Below are 15,401 nucleotides of genomic sequence, written 5' to 3' on the forward strand. Positions count from 1 at the left end.
GTACAGCTTCGCACAACGGAAAGACAGTCTATAACCACCGCTAAACGTCTAAGTTCATCGTAGGTATCAATTTACACTGTGACAAAAGAGACCACCGAACATCTCATAGTGAACAAAAAAAAAAACTTCTTTCCTTTCTTTGAAAAAAACCCAAAACAAAACAAAAAAAAACCAAAAAGCAAAAAATACAACTATCTGAGTTGAAAGAAATTCAAGTACAGGAGATGGATGTGTAATTTGGGTTGTAGAGCAGTAGAACAGAGAGGTAAGAATCACTTAAAACCAGTCAGAGGGACTTTGTGGTCCACAATACAAAAAACAAACAAAAAATAAAAAAAACACTTCTTGTAGAGTCAATAATCATGGGGGGAGGGGGGGGGGTGTCAAAAATGGAACACATCAGTTCATCATCATAAACCAACCACACACAAGTTCTACAAGTAACACAACACTGGACAAGAAATGGTGTTCTGAGCTTATTATATATAAAAAAAATATATATATCAGAGGGAGAAATATTTAAGTCTCTTACATCAGCTCCGAAAACCGTGTGACCCCCACGTCCAGGACATGTCCCCGTGCCTCGGAATAAGGTGTGGATGTTAAATGTTCTCTCGCTCACACACAGACACACACACACACACACACACACGTGGTTACTCTGTTCAATATCTACAGACACGCTTCAAATCACTCCAAGGGAATGTCATACGCTGTCAGGAAAGGGCTTGTGTTTTTCCCCCATCGAACGCTCAGAGAAGTAGGGAGAGTGTTTGGTTCTCGTCTGATAAACAGTCTATACAGAGAGGTATGTGTACAAGTGTGTGTTTGTGTGTGTGTGTGTGTGGCCTTTAGTTCATCAGGGCGTCTCCCATGTCACTGTGTGTGTGTGTTTATGTGTAAAGTTCCCACTCTGCAGGGAGAGCTAAAGCCTCGTCCTTCCACTATCGTGTCTGGAACAGGCATGTGTGAGTGTGTGTGCAGGACATGTGGATTTTGTTGTTGTTGTTGTTGTTGTTGTGTTAGCAGACAGTGGCGACGTTGCCCTCCCTGCGACCTTGTTTCTTCAGTAGCTGTATACGGTTGTGGCAGTAGAACTTGATGGCCCTCCAGTCGCGCTGGTTGGTAACCAGCAGGGGGCAGTGCTGTAGGCAGCGTTCGCAGTCGGCCTTCGCCGGCACCCGCAGCTCCATGATGTTCCGCTTCAGGTGTGTTTCCACGGCAACGCGCTCCGCCTCCGACCACGGCCGCTTCAGCACGCCGCGTTTACCTGGGAGAGCAGAGACAGGTGAGAGATGATAAAGGGGAGCTGACACACACAGACACACACACGCACACGCACGCACGCACACGCACACGCACACGCACACATACAATCACTTCCACAGACAAAAGCACTACTTTCTTAAAAGGTAATTAATAAAGGAATAAGTTCATTCTTCATATATTCCACTGGGAAATCAAATAAGTCATGAGTATATTTACACATCAGCAATTAACATCTCTGTATATTGACTTAAACACAAACATACATAAACACAACCATGTGAGCATATAGTCACTTTTCTTTCTCTCTCTCTCACACACACTCACTCACATACATACACACACACACACACACACACACACATACACACACTCTCAAACACACTCACCCACACTCACACACACACACACACACTCACACAGACACGCGCGTGCATGCGTCAGAGTGTGTGGGTGCGTTCAGTGACGCTACCTGATTTGGGCTGTGAGTTTCTTTTCTTGTGGGGTCCGGAGGGGGAGGGGGTGACTGACATGGGGTGGGGGCTGCTCTCCTTTTTCGGCCGAGGCCCTTTCCCGTTCCCCGCTCCTTTCTTTCCCACCTCCGCCCTCTCTTTACTCTTCTCCCCTTCCGCCTCCGAGTCGTCCGAGAAGGAGTCCGCAGAGTTCCCGGACATCACTGACACACACATTCAGAGGGGGAAAAAAAACCGTTTTACATAAGAGCTGCTGCTTACACAGGAGTAACTGATGGATACGACAGGTATTCCAGCTTCAGTTTCCACACGCCCGGAGTTTTCATTCAATTCCCTCTTCTCTCTCACAGACGCGTATTAAAAGTCTGCAGCTGGAGCAAACGTGCCTGGACAGAACTAGAGTAAACAGCCGATACTGGCACCCGTATCCACGACGCTTAAATCCATGGTAACAGGCTTACAGCATAACGACATATCAACACAGCTTATAGCATAGAGAACATATCAACACAGCTCAGCTTGACAAAAACCCTTCCTGTCTTTCACACGTAAAAAAACAACAAAAAAACAAAACCAAAACCAAAACAAAAACAAACAACAAACACCCCCACCCCCCCACCCCAAGAAACACGTTTGTCTTTTCTCACCGTCCAGCTCCAGGCAGATGTGCTGCAGGCTCATCCCGCGGAAAAGAACTCCGTCTCTCTCTCCGTACAGCACCACCCGCCCCACCCGGCCCATCAGCGCCGGGTCCTGCCCGATGCGGGCGCAGCTCTGCGTCACGTGGTACTCGCTCTGCAGGAAGTCCTCCAGCCGCTTGGCCGCCGCGCCCTGCTGCCTCTCGCCCTCCTCCAGGAGCAGGAGCTGGGTGAGGATGGCCACCTGCCTGCGGGCCCGCGGCGCCGTCAGGGCCGCCGGGTTCTTGGCGCCGCTGGAGCGGGCCAGCCCCCGGAGCAGGTCGGTGCCCCTCAGCGGGGTGGCGGGGGAGTGGTACGGCCGGGAGAAGACGTACGGGCTCTCGGGGTCGACGCCGACGTCCGAGCACGTCCGCAGGAGCAGGTCCAGACAGGCCTCGGCGTGGGGGGGCAGGATGAGGGGCTGGACGCGCCCGCGTTTGCCCAGGACGCCCACGCGGGGCAGGTGGCACAGCACGTGGCGTTCGAAGGGCGACAAACAGGATTCGAGAGGGGAGAGAGCGGGGAGGGCGCCCCCGGCGGGGTTCGGGGAGGCGGCGTTGGGGGCGGAAGGCGTGACGCGGTTTTGGTAGTCCTGAACGGTGAGTTTGGCCACCTCGCACTCGCGGTGCCGGTTATAGAGGATGAGGAGAGCCAGGCTGGAGTGGCACAGCAGACGCCAGGCCTCCGCAGAGTTGGGCGTCCGAGAGAGGGAGAGGAATGAGGAATGTTGCTGCCGGCGGAGGTAGAGAACCAGCGTGGAGAGGGAGGAGAGGAGAGGAGGCATGTGAGGTCTGTGGGAACTAGAGAGAGAGAGAGAGAGAGAGAGAGGGAGAGAAAGAGACACAGAGAGGGAGGGGGAAAGAGAGAGAGAGAGAGAGAGAGAACCCAATCAGCACTGAATAACCAGTTGATTTCTGTTTTAAGTGTGCACTCAAATCCTGCTATAATTTGGAACGGAGGTGAGAATGACAGGCAACCCAAACAAAAGCATTAAACTACATCTTATCTATTTCCTTACACTCCACTGTAATCTGTACCTTGTCATCTCTCCGTTTTTCTCCTCTGGGCTTTCTTCCTCTCGGACTTCGCTCATCTCTAGCTCTTCCTCCTCCTCCTCTTCCTCTTCCTCTCTGCCTGGTGTGGGAGGGGCCTCCTCCTTTGCTCTCTCCATCTCCTCTTGCTTCTTCTGCTGTTCCACCTTTTCTTTCTTCGGCCTGCGCCCCCTCCTGGCCGGAGGGTTGGGGGGGGTGACCGGGGAGCTCTTCACAGGAGGGGTGGGCGTGGCCGTACTCTTTCGGGAAGGGGAGGAGAGGGAGGCAGGGCTCTTTTTGGAGGAGGCAGCCACAGGCGGGGAGAGAGAGAGGGAGAAAGAAACGCCCGAGCCGCTGGCGCCGTTCTGAGAGTCCTTCTCTCGGGAAAACAACGATGGCACAGAGGAGGAGGAGGCGGTCGAAGAGGAGGGCTGGGGGGAGGAGAAAGAGAGTTTGTGCGAGGTCGCGGCGGGAACTGCCGAAGGGTGGGAGGAATGAGTGTGGAGCTGAGCCAGTTCCATCGCGGCTCGGACTTCCGGCTGCTGGTCGTGGTGTTTTTCCAGGTGCCGGGCCAAAGAGCGGAAATGCCGGCCGCAGTAGGGGCAGTGCTGTCGCCTGCTCCCCGAGCTGCCGGGCCCGCGGCCAATGTTTATGTTTATGTTGTTGTTTATGTTTGTGGTGGGCGGGGCCAGGGGGGCCTGGAAGCTGGGGCAGGGAGGAGGCGTGGAAGGGGTGGGGCGTGAGAAAGACAAGGGGCGGGGCTGGGCCCTGGGGGCGGCGGCCTTTTTCTTCGAGGTCGAGGTCGCAGTCTTTCGTTTTTTGCGTCGACGCATCATGCGGCCCCTTAGCTCCTCCATGTCCTCTTCATCTTCGTCATCATCGTCGTCATCCTCCTCTTCCTCGTCCTCCTCCCGGTCGGAGTCGCTGGCCTCGGAGTGAGAGAGAGGAGAAGAAGAAGGAGAGAGAGACCATGAAGGAGTGAGGTAGTCTGAAACGGTGAGAGAGAGGGGGAGGGCGCCTGACTCTTCTTCCTGTGAGGACAGAGAGAGATTCAGATATCAGAGGTACAATCACTACTACATGTTAGAAGATACCTGGATACTGAAAGATGCTTGGACCACACGAGACAACTTCTTTTAACTGAAGTCGGTATTTATATTTGAGCTGGCTTACTTTCTTAATGTTGTTGTCTGGGTTGAAGCTGCATTCAAATCCCCTGGGTGACACTGAACTATGGAAACTCTGAATGACAAACACCACAAAGATCAGACAAAGCCATTGACATTGGCTTTTGGGCATTTCACTTGAAAACCTTAATGAATGCATGTGTGTAATTGTTTCACAATTAGTCATGATCAAGGTGGCAGCAAATCTGTACATTAACTGTGCTATACAGGCAGAGGTACATGTGACACTGATGTTGTTTTGTTACCATGGTGTTGTCACCCCAGTCTGTCAAACTGTAGTCCACTGTGATCTCCTCTCCTTTGGCAATGTCTCGGATTGCTATGACGACAAGCCGCACTTGGCTCCCACAATGCACTTCTCTGATCCTACAGTTGGGGGGTGGGTGGAAGAGAACTGGTCCCCGAACTCCCCCAGCCCCTTCTTCACCAAGTTCTGGCACACTGTGTAACACACACACACACACACACACACAAACAGTTAACATGTATATGCACATGCTAAGTAAGCACGCTTACACCAAAAAAAAAAACAAGAGTGAAAGAAAAACACACAAAATCCTAATCCTATCCATCCACCCACACATCCCTATATTCCCTTTCATGTATGCATGTTAGGGATGTAACGATACACTCAACTCACGGTTCGATCCATTTCGCGATATAATGTTTACGGTTCTTCCACGATATTGTTAAGAAAATCATTTGAACTGACACTGGAATGAAAACAATGGATTTATGTTTGATGCATTAGTAGTGCTGAACTATTGTTGTCTTTTTGTACCATTAAACCAAAAGGGATAACAGCTTGACCCAAGGAGGAATTCTTTGAATGCTAGACAAAAATAGTCTTCAAACATAAAAAATATGGCTTCCATGTTGCGTGCGTTGTTGGTAACGACAGCGATACTGTGAGTTTGGTCTTTCAAGTTCTCACTCCAAAACAGACGATTTTAAAACGTCCAGCCATGTTTGTTCCTGTGTGCGTCTCAAAAAGCGGACGAGTCTGGAGCACAAAACTTTTCAGTGCCGATAATGTACGGATAACATGCGGCGTTACTGTAACGTAGCTCTGAACAGCCCTGGACGTCCACCCATCTGTCCTCATCACCACACTCTCCGCACTCTTAAGAATTTCTCTCACTTTGGTTTGTGCTTCGTTGTACAGGGCTGGTACTACAGACTGACTGAAGCACGAGCATGACGCGATGTTGTATCTGGGCTCTAGTGTCTTCAGTAGTAGGTGAAATCTTTAGTTGTCGACTACTGAGCATGGTCTCCTATTCTTTAGCAAAAAACACTCTGGATGGATCATGGATCTGGATCTGGAGATATTTTGTGCTCATGCACATGTATGAGGCCTTGGTGGATGCAAAACTTTTTTCAAGAGAAGTTTGGCCTTTAAGCACTTTCTTTCTCACATCTCCTGACCAGAGTTTTTCATTGTGGTGATGTTGTAGGAGCTGCATCATATTTGTGGTATTAGCAGTAGGCCCGGTGTAGCTGCTGGTTTTTCTGCAGTGTTTGCATACCATATTTGTTTTGTCAGTTAATTTGTCGCCATTCTCCTGCTGAATGATCGCAAATGTTGCCACACTTCTGATTTAAAGGTGGATGGTGCATCTTTGATTTCAATCTCAGCTCCAGCCACACCCATTACATTTCACGCTGACGCTGCTAGTCTGCTACTGAAACCTCGACTCTCCGTCTACGACTGAAACATGTAAAGTGTGAGGCCTCGACAGGAAACATGACGTGTGACTTTGTGCACTGGTAACACAAATAACGCTACAGGTGACTACCTCCAATGCAGCGTTTGTTCTATTTGGTGTTTGTATGTTTAAAGATTTGAAATAAAAATGTACGTTTAGTGATGATAACAATAAAAAAATATAATTGCAGCTGACGACCAAAACCGACCAACTTATATGCTGTGTTCCATCACATTTTTGCACCGTGATGTATCGTGCCACGATGAATCGTTTCACCCCTGACGCATGTGTCTCTATATACAGAATATAAAACCCAGCTGGATGAATTTTAACTGCTTAACTCCAAAGCCAAATGTGTCCAGACACGTTACCACACCTGGGATCATTTTACAGTCTACTGTACCGCACAACCTGTAGGCCCATCACCAATCAGTCACAACATCTGACTACTGCACACACTAAGACAGTCAGACCAAGGGTACTCATCCTGTCGCTTGGCCTCGCAGAGAAATAAAGGTGATGTGCAAGTCTGCCATGCAATGGAGCTGTATATGATGAACTCTAACATGCAGTGTGAATGAGATGAGCACAGCCAAGCTGCACTGTTTCCCTCTGTCAGTGGGCTGTGTCAGTTCGTACCAGAGCTGGGAGGGGTCGGTGAGGTAGTATGGGCTCCCTGGCGGGGGCAACCGGTCCTCTGCCCCTTCAGGATACTGGCCATCGCCTAGGTGATGGAAGGAGTGGTTAATATACACAGGCGGACGTATACTGCAACATAAAGCCATTTACAATTGGGGGGCGGGGCCACAAAGTAAAAACTTTATTGTGACGAGGCCCTCTGATTTCGCTATTACGTGTATTAAATAAATTCCTTTAACTAACACAATCATACTGTTAAATTTATTATGTGTTGCGATCTTAGAAAACTTAAAAGTAAGAAAATCAATGAATAAAAAAAACAGTAAAATACAATTTGCACCATACAATGGTTAACAAAATAATGTACAATAAAGTAATATTAATATTACACACTTTCAGTCTAATTTATTTCAGAAAGAGTCAGTGGTAACGTTTGAATGCAGTATTATAGAAATGGAGATGCATTGGCCTTCTCTCACCCGGGCTGTAACTATGTTCTGAAAGACTTTCTTCCTCATCTTCAGTGACATATGCACGGTCACACACCTTCACCGGAGTACCTTTTCTCTTCCTCCCACACACCCGCCTGCAACACACACACACACACATCAATAATCAAAAATCATACATATCGTCCGGATCAACTTTCTGACGCATTCTTTTTGGAATTATTATCACTATTCTTGACAGTATAACAACGTACTGAACAGACTACGGCCCAAAAGTCGTCATATAATTATTACAGACGAAATTCTTATATGTTCATTTAAAACCCATAATACATTTGTCACTATTCATTCATAGCGAAGTAGCTCAACAATTACACTGGAAGCAATGTCAAAATAACTCGTATGCAAGCCGATAGTCAGTCAGCCTTAGATAAACAGGCAAGAGAAAGGGTGAAGCTATCAAACACATTTGACAAACGTTTGACAAACGATTAAACGGATGAATGCACACTTAAATGAAGCTGGGTTTCTCCCTGACTGAACATGTTTGAACTAACCATCGGCTAGCCAACTAGCTGGACTGGCTCCTTAAATAAACACAGTGATAGTTAGCATAGCTCAGAGGGCTAGCAATTTATCCATCCTAATTATGTCACTGGATGCTTTGCTTATCGATAACAAGCTACCAATTCACTAGGATCCCACTGACTTAAAAGAGTGGGGAACACAGTTGATAAAATGAAACAAAGCGTTCACTGATTTTCCTCCTGTTTTTATAACGCTAACTAGCGATGCTAACCTCAGTTGGGTTTATGCACGCGCAGCAGCACGAGAAAACAAACCCGCTAAGAGAGTTAGCATGGCAGGCTAAGGCTGGCTGGCTAATGTTTACAGAGAACCCTTACAAAAGTAAACAATAAGGTCTAGTGATGACAAAATAAAATTGTGGTTATCGCTGACCCCCGGGGTGGCGGAGGTTTACTCCCATCTCCATCGCTGTCGAGGGTTGGGGGCTCCCGGTAGTCGAAAGGAGACCGTACGTTTTCCGCCATTAGCGCTGCTACAGCAGTACCTAGCGCTCCGGTACAAGCACCACTGCGCATGCGTAGCTTTGATAGGGTCTAGTTCTGGTAAAAAAAAAACGAGGAGTTAAAAACAGCAAAATGTGCAAAAATTAAAATAAACACGTCGTCCGTGGGCAATACAATGTAGTGACTATGACTGTCGCCCGCTGTACTTGAAGCACACGCAGTACATCATGCAGTATGTTATTATTTCATGATTTTGAGTTATGCAATACCACTGCATTATCCGACGTATAATTAGACCTTTGATTTGATCTTGATGTTTCAATAAATATTTCCCTCAAAGAGGTAATGACAAGTCTGTTGGAACGGCATTAACAACAGCCAGTTAAAGTTACAATACCTTTATTTAATTCTCAAATGCAAATCATAGCAATCCTATCACATCAATCATTATTATAAACATATGAAACGTAACCATAATATGACCATAAAATAAAGATCTCAGATCCCAAACCTAGACACTAAAGATGCTCCCGTCGCCCACGTTCACAATGCACCAGACTTATCTAGTCTGGTGTGTGTTCGTGTATTTACTGGTTAAGTTGTGTGTGTCGCATTCTGTGTGATTCTGTGTCGATGATGGAATATGCAGTTTGGGACTGCCTGCAGACCTGTAACCCACTCACAACAACACAGTGACAAGTGACAGTGCAAGATTCAGTCAGTATATTTGTTTTTTGTTTTTGTTTTTTTCACAGCATTTCATTCATAAATTTCTTCATGTCTCAGTCAGTAGATTCGCTGGTTACCAATGATCACAGTGAAAGATGTTCGTTCGGATAAAGTTCATGAAGGGATAAAAAAAACAAACAAACATCAAAAACAACAACAACAACAAAAAAACATTCTTTTTGTTATTTCAAACTTAAGACAGTGGCAGAAGACACACTTCTTTTTTGGTTTCATTCATCGCTCGTAGTATCACACAGAGCAGAACCATGCTGGCGCACAGCAAAGTCTGTCATACTCGTTGACATACTTTCATTTGTCACAGTTGCCATGGTAGCTTGCTACATATGCAGCTAGAGCACACCAGAACCTTAGTTGTGGTTTGGTATATAAGGTCTTTACGCTTTCGTGTTGCATGGGTACCCCCCCCAACCCCCCCAACCTCCCCAACCTTTTTTTTTCAAACCACACAGTAACTTTCGTTCTATGTTGCAGCATAAATATTCGGTCAAAACTCAGCAGGATATAAACACGGCAAGCTGGCTCCAAGCCAAAACACGCTGTGAGCTTTCAAACTCTACTTAAGTCGGCAAATACGAGCTTTTCAGGTCCCCCTGCATGATAAAACACAGCTTAAACTCTGTAAACTTCAAAACACTGCTGGAGTTTAAATAGGTACAAAGGCTGAGGGCAGTTATATTGATTATATTTCACGGCGTTAGCCCAACAATACTCATAAACTTTCGGTTTTAGTTCGGTTTTTCTCTTTTTTTTTTTGGTCATGCAGTCATGTCCGTCGTGTGTTATGTGTTCTCAAGTGTTAGTGGCTGGCCAGAGAATGTTCACATCGGCAAAAAGTGCACGTTGTTCACTGGCTCCCAAGACAAGCTTAAAACAAAAGTGAGAAATTTCACAAAAGATGCTTAGCCATTGAGTCAGTGAAGCACTACAGTAGGACATCTAGCAGCAGGAGCACGAAACGTTTGCGGACAGAATTACCAACCTGGAATTCACTATGTGTCTTCCTCAGACATCTAAGAACACAGAGGGGCTGTTCACACTGGAATTTTCTGGCTATTTTCAAAATCAGAGCTAAACAGTCTCCAGTCTCCCGCCAGCCTGTGTTTCGTCTAATATCAACATTTTGCGACATCAGAGTGGAATTCTTAACCTATCCCCCCCAAAAAGGAAGAGCCCAGATGAGAGTGGCTTCGGTGCAGGCTATGTAAGGGGGTTCTAAAACGCAGCACGTAACGTCACAAATTTAGACAGTCCCTGATCCTAAACTAAGCCAGAAACAGGCAGTGTGAAGAGCCGCTTAAGCGTTTCTATGACATTTCTACAGTTCTTGCTGTTCCTGTTTTTCGGAGTGATACGTGTGAAGGGTCCGCGAGGCAGATTCGGTCCAGTGGATCAGCTCCAACAGGACCTTATAGGTCCAGAGTTTTGCTCCAAAACTACCTTCAACTTCATCTGTTCCCTGTGAGAGAAAATAAAAACAAAATAAATAAATAAATAAAAACAGACAAAACAAATTACCACAAATACATTTGTCTCAGTTTTGACAGGGTTACACAAAGCTGGGTTCTTTTTGTCTAGCTGGGTGAGACACAAGCAGTTTCAATGTTTCCGGGTGCTAAATGATGGTGTTAAATGGCCTTCTAGTAAATCAATATCCACAACATTAAAACAGAGCAGATAAGTGCATCACATAAATCAGCCACCACGACCAAGTGTCTCCTTGAATCAATGCCAACCTGCCCTTTCTGTATGGATCCACATTATTTAAAGTGAATCGCTCTGGTGAGCTATCTGTCATTGTGTCACTCAAACAGAGGATCATTTGGGTGTCCACGTGGTATAAAGTTCATTTGGATGGGGATTTAAAGGACTTACTGGAACAGGGGACTGTTACCGGCATGGCGGAGGGATTGACCCACACCAACAAAACTATTTAAGCTGTCTGCGAAAAGATCTGAACTGATTATGGACGTCATTTACAGGAACACCCTGCTAACACGTAGCACGAGGATTTACACTTTATAATGGAGGGACTGTATTGTTTGGGGTTTTTTTGTTTGTTTCTTTTTTTTAAACCAAACAGTGACCAAAAAAGCAGAAATAAAAACATAAATGATGCATAAATGCTACACCAGAACAACTGAATTAGCCGAGAGATCAGATCACTCTAAGTATCAAAATATGAGTTATGAAATACAAAGCAAATAAGACAACTCAACTGAAAACTTGCAGAGTTAAAAAATGAACGCATTCATTTACATCACTGACCAATTCTTCATAACACTCATACACGGTAATAAAAAATAACTATATGTTGTCATCCTAATTCTGTCCAAATACCTAACCAAGACAACAATTTCATATTTGATGTGTGTGAAGGTCCACTTTTCTTTCTTTCTTTCTTCTTTTTTTTTTTTTACTTTAATATATTCATATTTATTCTTCAAAGTGCACAGCGGCTCTGGTTCATGAATTGTCAACATGTGAGTTTCGAAGGGGCAGTGCGGTTCTCCTGTCCAGTACCTTGCTGCAGTCAGGGTCCGGGTTCGGCAGGCAGGCGCCCTCCCCGTCCTCCAGGATGGCTCTGGTGCTGTAAAGCAGGTGACCCAGCCTGTCCTTCACCGCCCGCCTCATCGTGGCGTATTCTCCCTCCTCATCGCCCGTCTCCTCCACCTCCTGCTCCATCAGACACTCCAGTAGCTCCAGACACCTGCGCAGGGCTGAACAGTGATGCCCCACCTGTTCGGCCGTGCTCAGCTCTTCCAGACACACAGAGAGGGTGACCAGACGCCCTCCCTCGGGGGTGTGGTCTGTCAGGAAGCTCTCTCGCTCTTTCTGAAGGAGAGAGAATTAATTACAGTTGAAAGCGGAGGCTGGGTGGGGTAGGGGTTCAGAGGGGGAAGAAAAAAAAAAAAAGAGGACATTTCCCTGACAAAACTCATTTATCATTTACACAGTCAAAAACCACATTCATATTCTCGTTTAACCCTCTACTCTCTCAAGAAAGGACGTAAGACAAGCAAAATCTTTTTGACCACATGAATACAAGAAATCACTGCGGTACAGGTCTTTAGTCAAACATGTGCCACGGATATTTGTGAGTCATATCTACACAGCAGGTATTATTCATTTTTGCCACTGAATTTTCAGTCTGTCAATACTCCAGACAGGACCCTCTGCACCCATTTCACTTAACAGGAACCTTAATTTCCCCCCAGATTATGCCTGAGTGGACAAGATTGGACACAGATGGATGGTGGCTCAAAAATAATCGAATCATTCTGGATGGATGCATTAGTGCGCACGGTACACAAAAAAGGGTGAATTTATGATCCACATATTCACACACTAGTGCAAAAAAAAGCCTGACTTACAATAGGTTATTTATTCAATAATAACAAAAAAAACCACCAATTATTACACCAATATCTTCTTTTGATAAATGGCAGACACGGGAAATAAACAGACGCGTGATATAAACATCCGTCAAGTATCGGTGTCGCACTGGATAACGGTGTCGCCGTCTACATTCCAAGCGACATGCCGGAATTCCTATGATAAATTTACAACTTCCCATTTCCATACATGATGCAATAAAAACGTTTGTTTTTCAGTGCAGCTGACTCACGTATAGCTCTAGTAAGCGATTGCAATCACGATGTAGTAAGCGGGCCAAAGCAACCGCTTTACCCGTGGCGGACCGATCCAGGGTAGTCATTCCTGCGTCCTCTTGTTCCTCCATGCACACAGAATATGGCTAACAAGGCGACCCTGCTGCTGGCTTCTTTACAGATCGAGGCACGCCGACAAAACGTCAATAGATTGTTTTTGTGAACTGAAGTTCTTTACGTCATTGACATTTTGGTTACTCTTAGAATTTAAACGATGGCTCCGTTCCAGCTGACATTGCACTAACAGACAACCAGTCCTGGTGCATGATCCTAGAATAGGCGTTCCACGACTAGGAATGCTCACAAGACGTCATCACAGCGCCCCGTGCTCAGCTTCATGAAGGGCGTGTCCAAATATGACGCAATGTAACATATATATGCAATATAATGTAATACAACATGTTATAATATTATACCGCAAAGATATTTATTTTATTTTGATTGTGTCTTTTGTATTGCTGTCTGCCATGACAGATTATCTGTCTTGTTATCAGTGTTTTTGGTTAAACATAAGTATAATAATAAAATATACAAGGTCAATTTAAAATAACTTAATAAATAAACATAACGACAGACAATTCAATAGACCGTGCAACAGAGAAACAGACAGACAGACACATAGATTGATAGATCGATAAATAGAGTTAACTGTGACATTGTGGTTCTCGCACTTTATAATATTCAGTACGTGCCAACTGAGGTTAAGACAGGGGGTTCAAACACAGCTGGGACATTAGTATAATTGATTCTCGTCATTCAGAGAACCTTTTGAGGACAACGTCTCTATAAATGGCGACTCCTCCTGCGGGTGATACTCTGAAAGCAGCAGGGGAGCCTCACGGTGACTAATTTGTACCCGTGTTTTCTGACACACCGATCTGTGTAAACACTTGATATTCAATGCACGTACAAGGAGTACTTGTAAATGTGTGTGTATGTGTGTGTGTGTGTGGGGGGGGGGGGGTAATTAGGACAAGTATTCAGACAGCTTATATAACTTTTGTACAGAAAACAATCGATTTCTAGGTTTGATGCCATTACATATTTTTTCGGAAGGTCAATCTTTTCAAGTAGCTCAAAATCTGTTTTTTTTTTCACTGAGTGACCGTTAACCTACATAGTGCCGACAAACTTGGCGTCGAGTTTCTGTTTGTTTTGTTGTGTGCGATGTACCACCAGATGGCAGTGTTTCTCCTTTTTTCTGTTAGCATGCTAAGGTCCCAGTGCTCTATAGTTCAATATTGAGAAAAGACACTCATGACGAAGATGCGCGTCCAGTTTGATCCGCATTACTGCCCATGCCCATGAAGGTGTTGGTCTATTGTGAGGCATTTGGTCAAACATGGGTGTTCACAGACAAATTCTCACTGATATGCAAGACCACAGGTAAACGGGACTCGTTCAGTGAAGTTACGTTCTACGTTCAACTATGTGTTCTCATTAAAAAAAAAAAAAACTCCCGTTCTTTACATTTATGCTACGAAGTACCGAAGTAGTGACAAGGCTGTTGGATTAACTGGTAAACTTTAATTCTGAATAATAGCCAGAAGGTGCAGAGGGTGGTTATTCAATATGTCACTTTGGTCTGTGGTTACTTGTAACATCCTAACCGAATTCTATTTATTTCACATTTAAACTGATGTTATTTTACACGGAATTTGAGGGTTTTTTTCAGACCGCAATAGTACCTGCAGTACTCAAATAGTCCATTAGTTGGCAGTACTGATTTACCTGAATAGAGTTCAATACCGGTAGATCAATTTCAACAGTGCAGTGCACTCCAGATGTTGTTTGTTCATTACAACAGTTCGGCACTGTTTAATGTCTTAGAGACACTGAATAAATGTATTAAAATAAGTTTACTACACGTTTTAAACCGTCCTTCTGCCCATTCGTTTTCCAACCTAAAGAGGCAAAACCCTCCCGTTCAGACTAACTCCTTATCTCCATGGCTCTGAAACACACATCAGACTTTTGTGACTGTAGAAGTAATGAAATTACTGAAATTTGACTTCGCGAATCAATCAAACGCTTATAAAATCTTTATATTGATGATTTAAAAAACCGTTATTGTATAACCATTGTTTACCCATCGGTTACGCGAAATACGCATGCTATGCATAATATGGATCATACGCATGTAATTACAGCGAGTGTTTATCAGCGTCATTTCCTTGTATGTCATAACAGGTTTTGAAATTTCCAGAAAGGTAGAAGGAACTGTGTGCACGCAGAGGTAGCGCGTGTGCCATGCACGGTGCGCATGGCACTGCAGTGTAACCTGTTTCAGAATGTAATGCGGTACACCTGCCCGAGCAGCTGACGGATAGCTATTCAAGTCAATTTAGGCGGTCAATTTAGGATTTCAACGACTTCTTAATAGCAGCTGAGAACCCTTAATGATAATACGGGCTTTTGTACCGGTGGGCTCTCATTCAAACTGGCTCAAAACAAAACAAAACAAAGAAGGGAGCGCATAATGGAATTAAAAACAAACAAACAAACAAACGTAATCTACATT

The 15,401-nt window shown here is 45.1% G+C and overlaps 1 protein-coding gene across 1 annotated transcript; it reads right to left on the bottom strand.

Moving 5' to 3' along the window:
- Positions 1-890: 890 nt before the first annotated feature.
- LOC115816502 (splicing factor, arginine/serine-rich 19) lies at positions 891-4,529 on the bottom strand. The gene is made up of 5 exons (XM_030779455.1): positions 4,525-4,529; positions 3,454-4,371; positions 2,387-3,216; positions 1,739-1,942; positions 891-1,270 (listed from the first exon to the last, which is right to left on the bottom strand). Exons 1-5 carry the CDS (start codon positions 4,527-4,529, stop codon positions 1,023-1,025), a joined length of 2,205 nt encoding a protein of 734 aa, XP_030635315.1. The 3' UTR covers positions 891-1,022.
- Between the last annotated feature and the right edge of the window lie 10,872 nt (positions 4,530-15,401).

Source organism: Chanos chanos, chromosome 7 (assembly GCF_902362185.1).
Source record: "Chanos chanos chromosome 7, fChaCha1.1, whole genome shotgun sequence".
Taxonomy (NCBI): domain Eukaryota; kingdom Metazoa; phylum Chordata; class Actinopteri; order Gonorynchiformes; family Chanidae; genus Chanos; species Chanos chanos.

Excerpts from the sequence above, each read along its gene's own strand:
- LOC115816502 (XM_030779455.1), bottom strand. Across the intron at positions 1,943-2,386 it reads CATCTGCCTGGAGCTGGACG|TGATGTCCGGGAACTCTGCG; the intron begins GTGAGAAAAGAC and ends TGTGTGTGTCAG. Across the intron at positions 1,271-1,738 it reads AAACTCACAGCCCAAATCAG|GTAAACGCGGCGTGCTGAAG; the intron begins GTAGCGTCACTG and ends CTGCTCTCCCAG.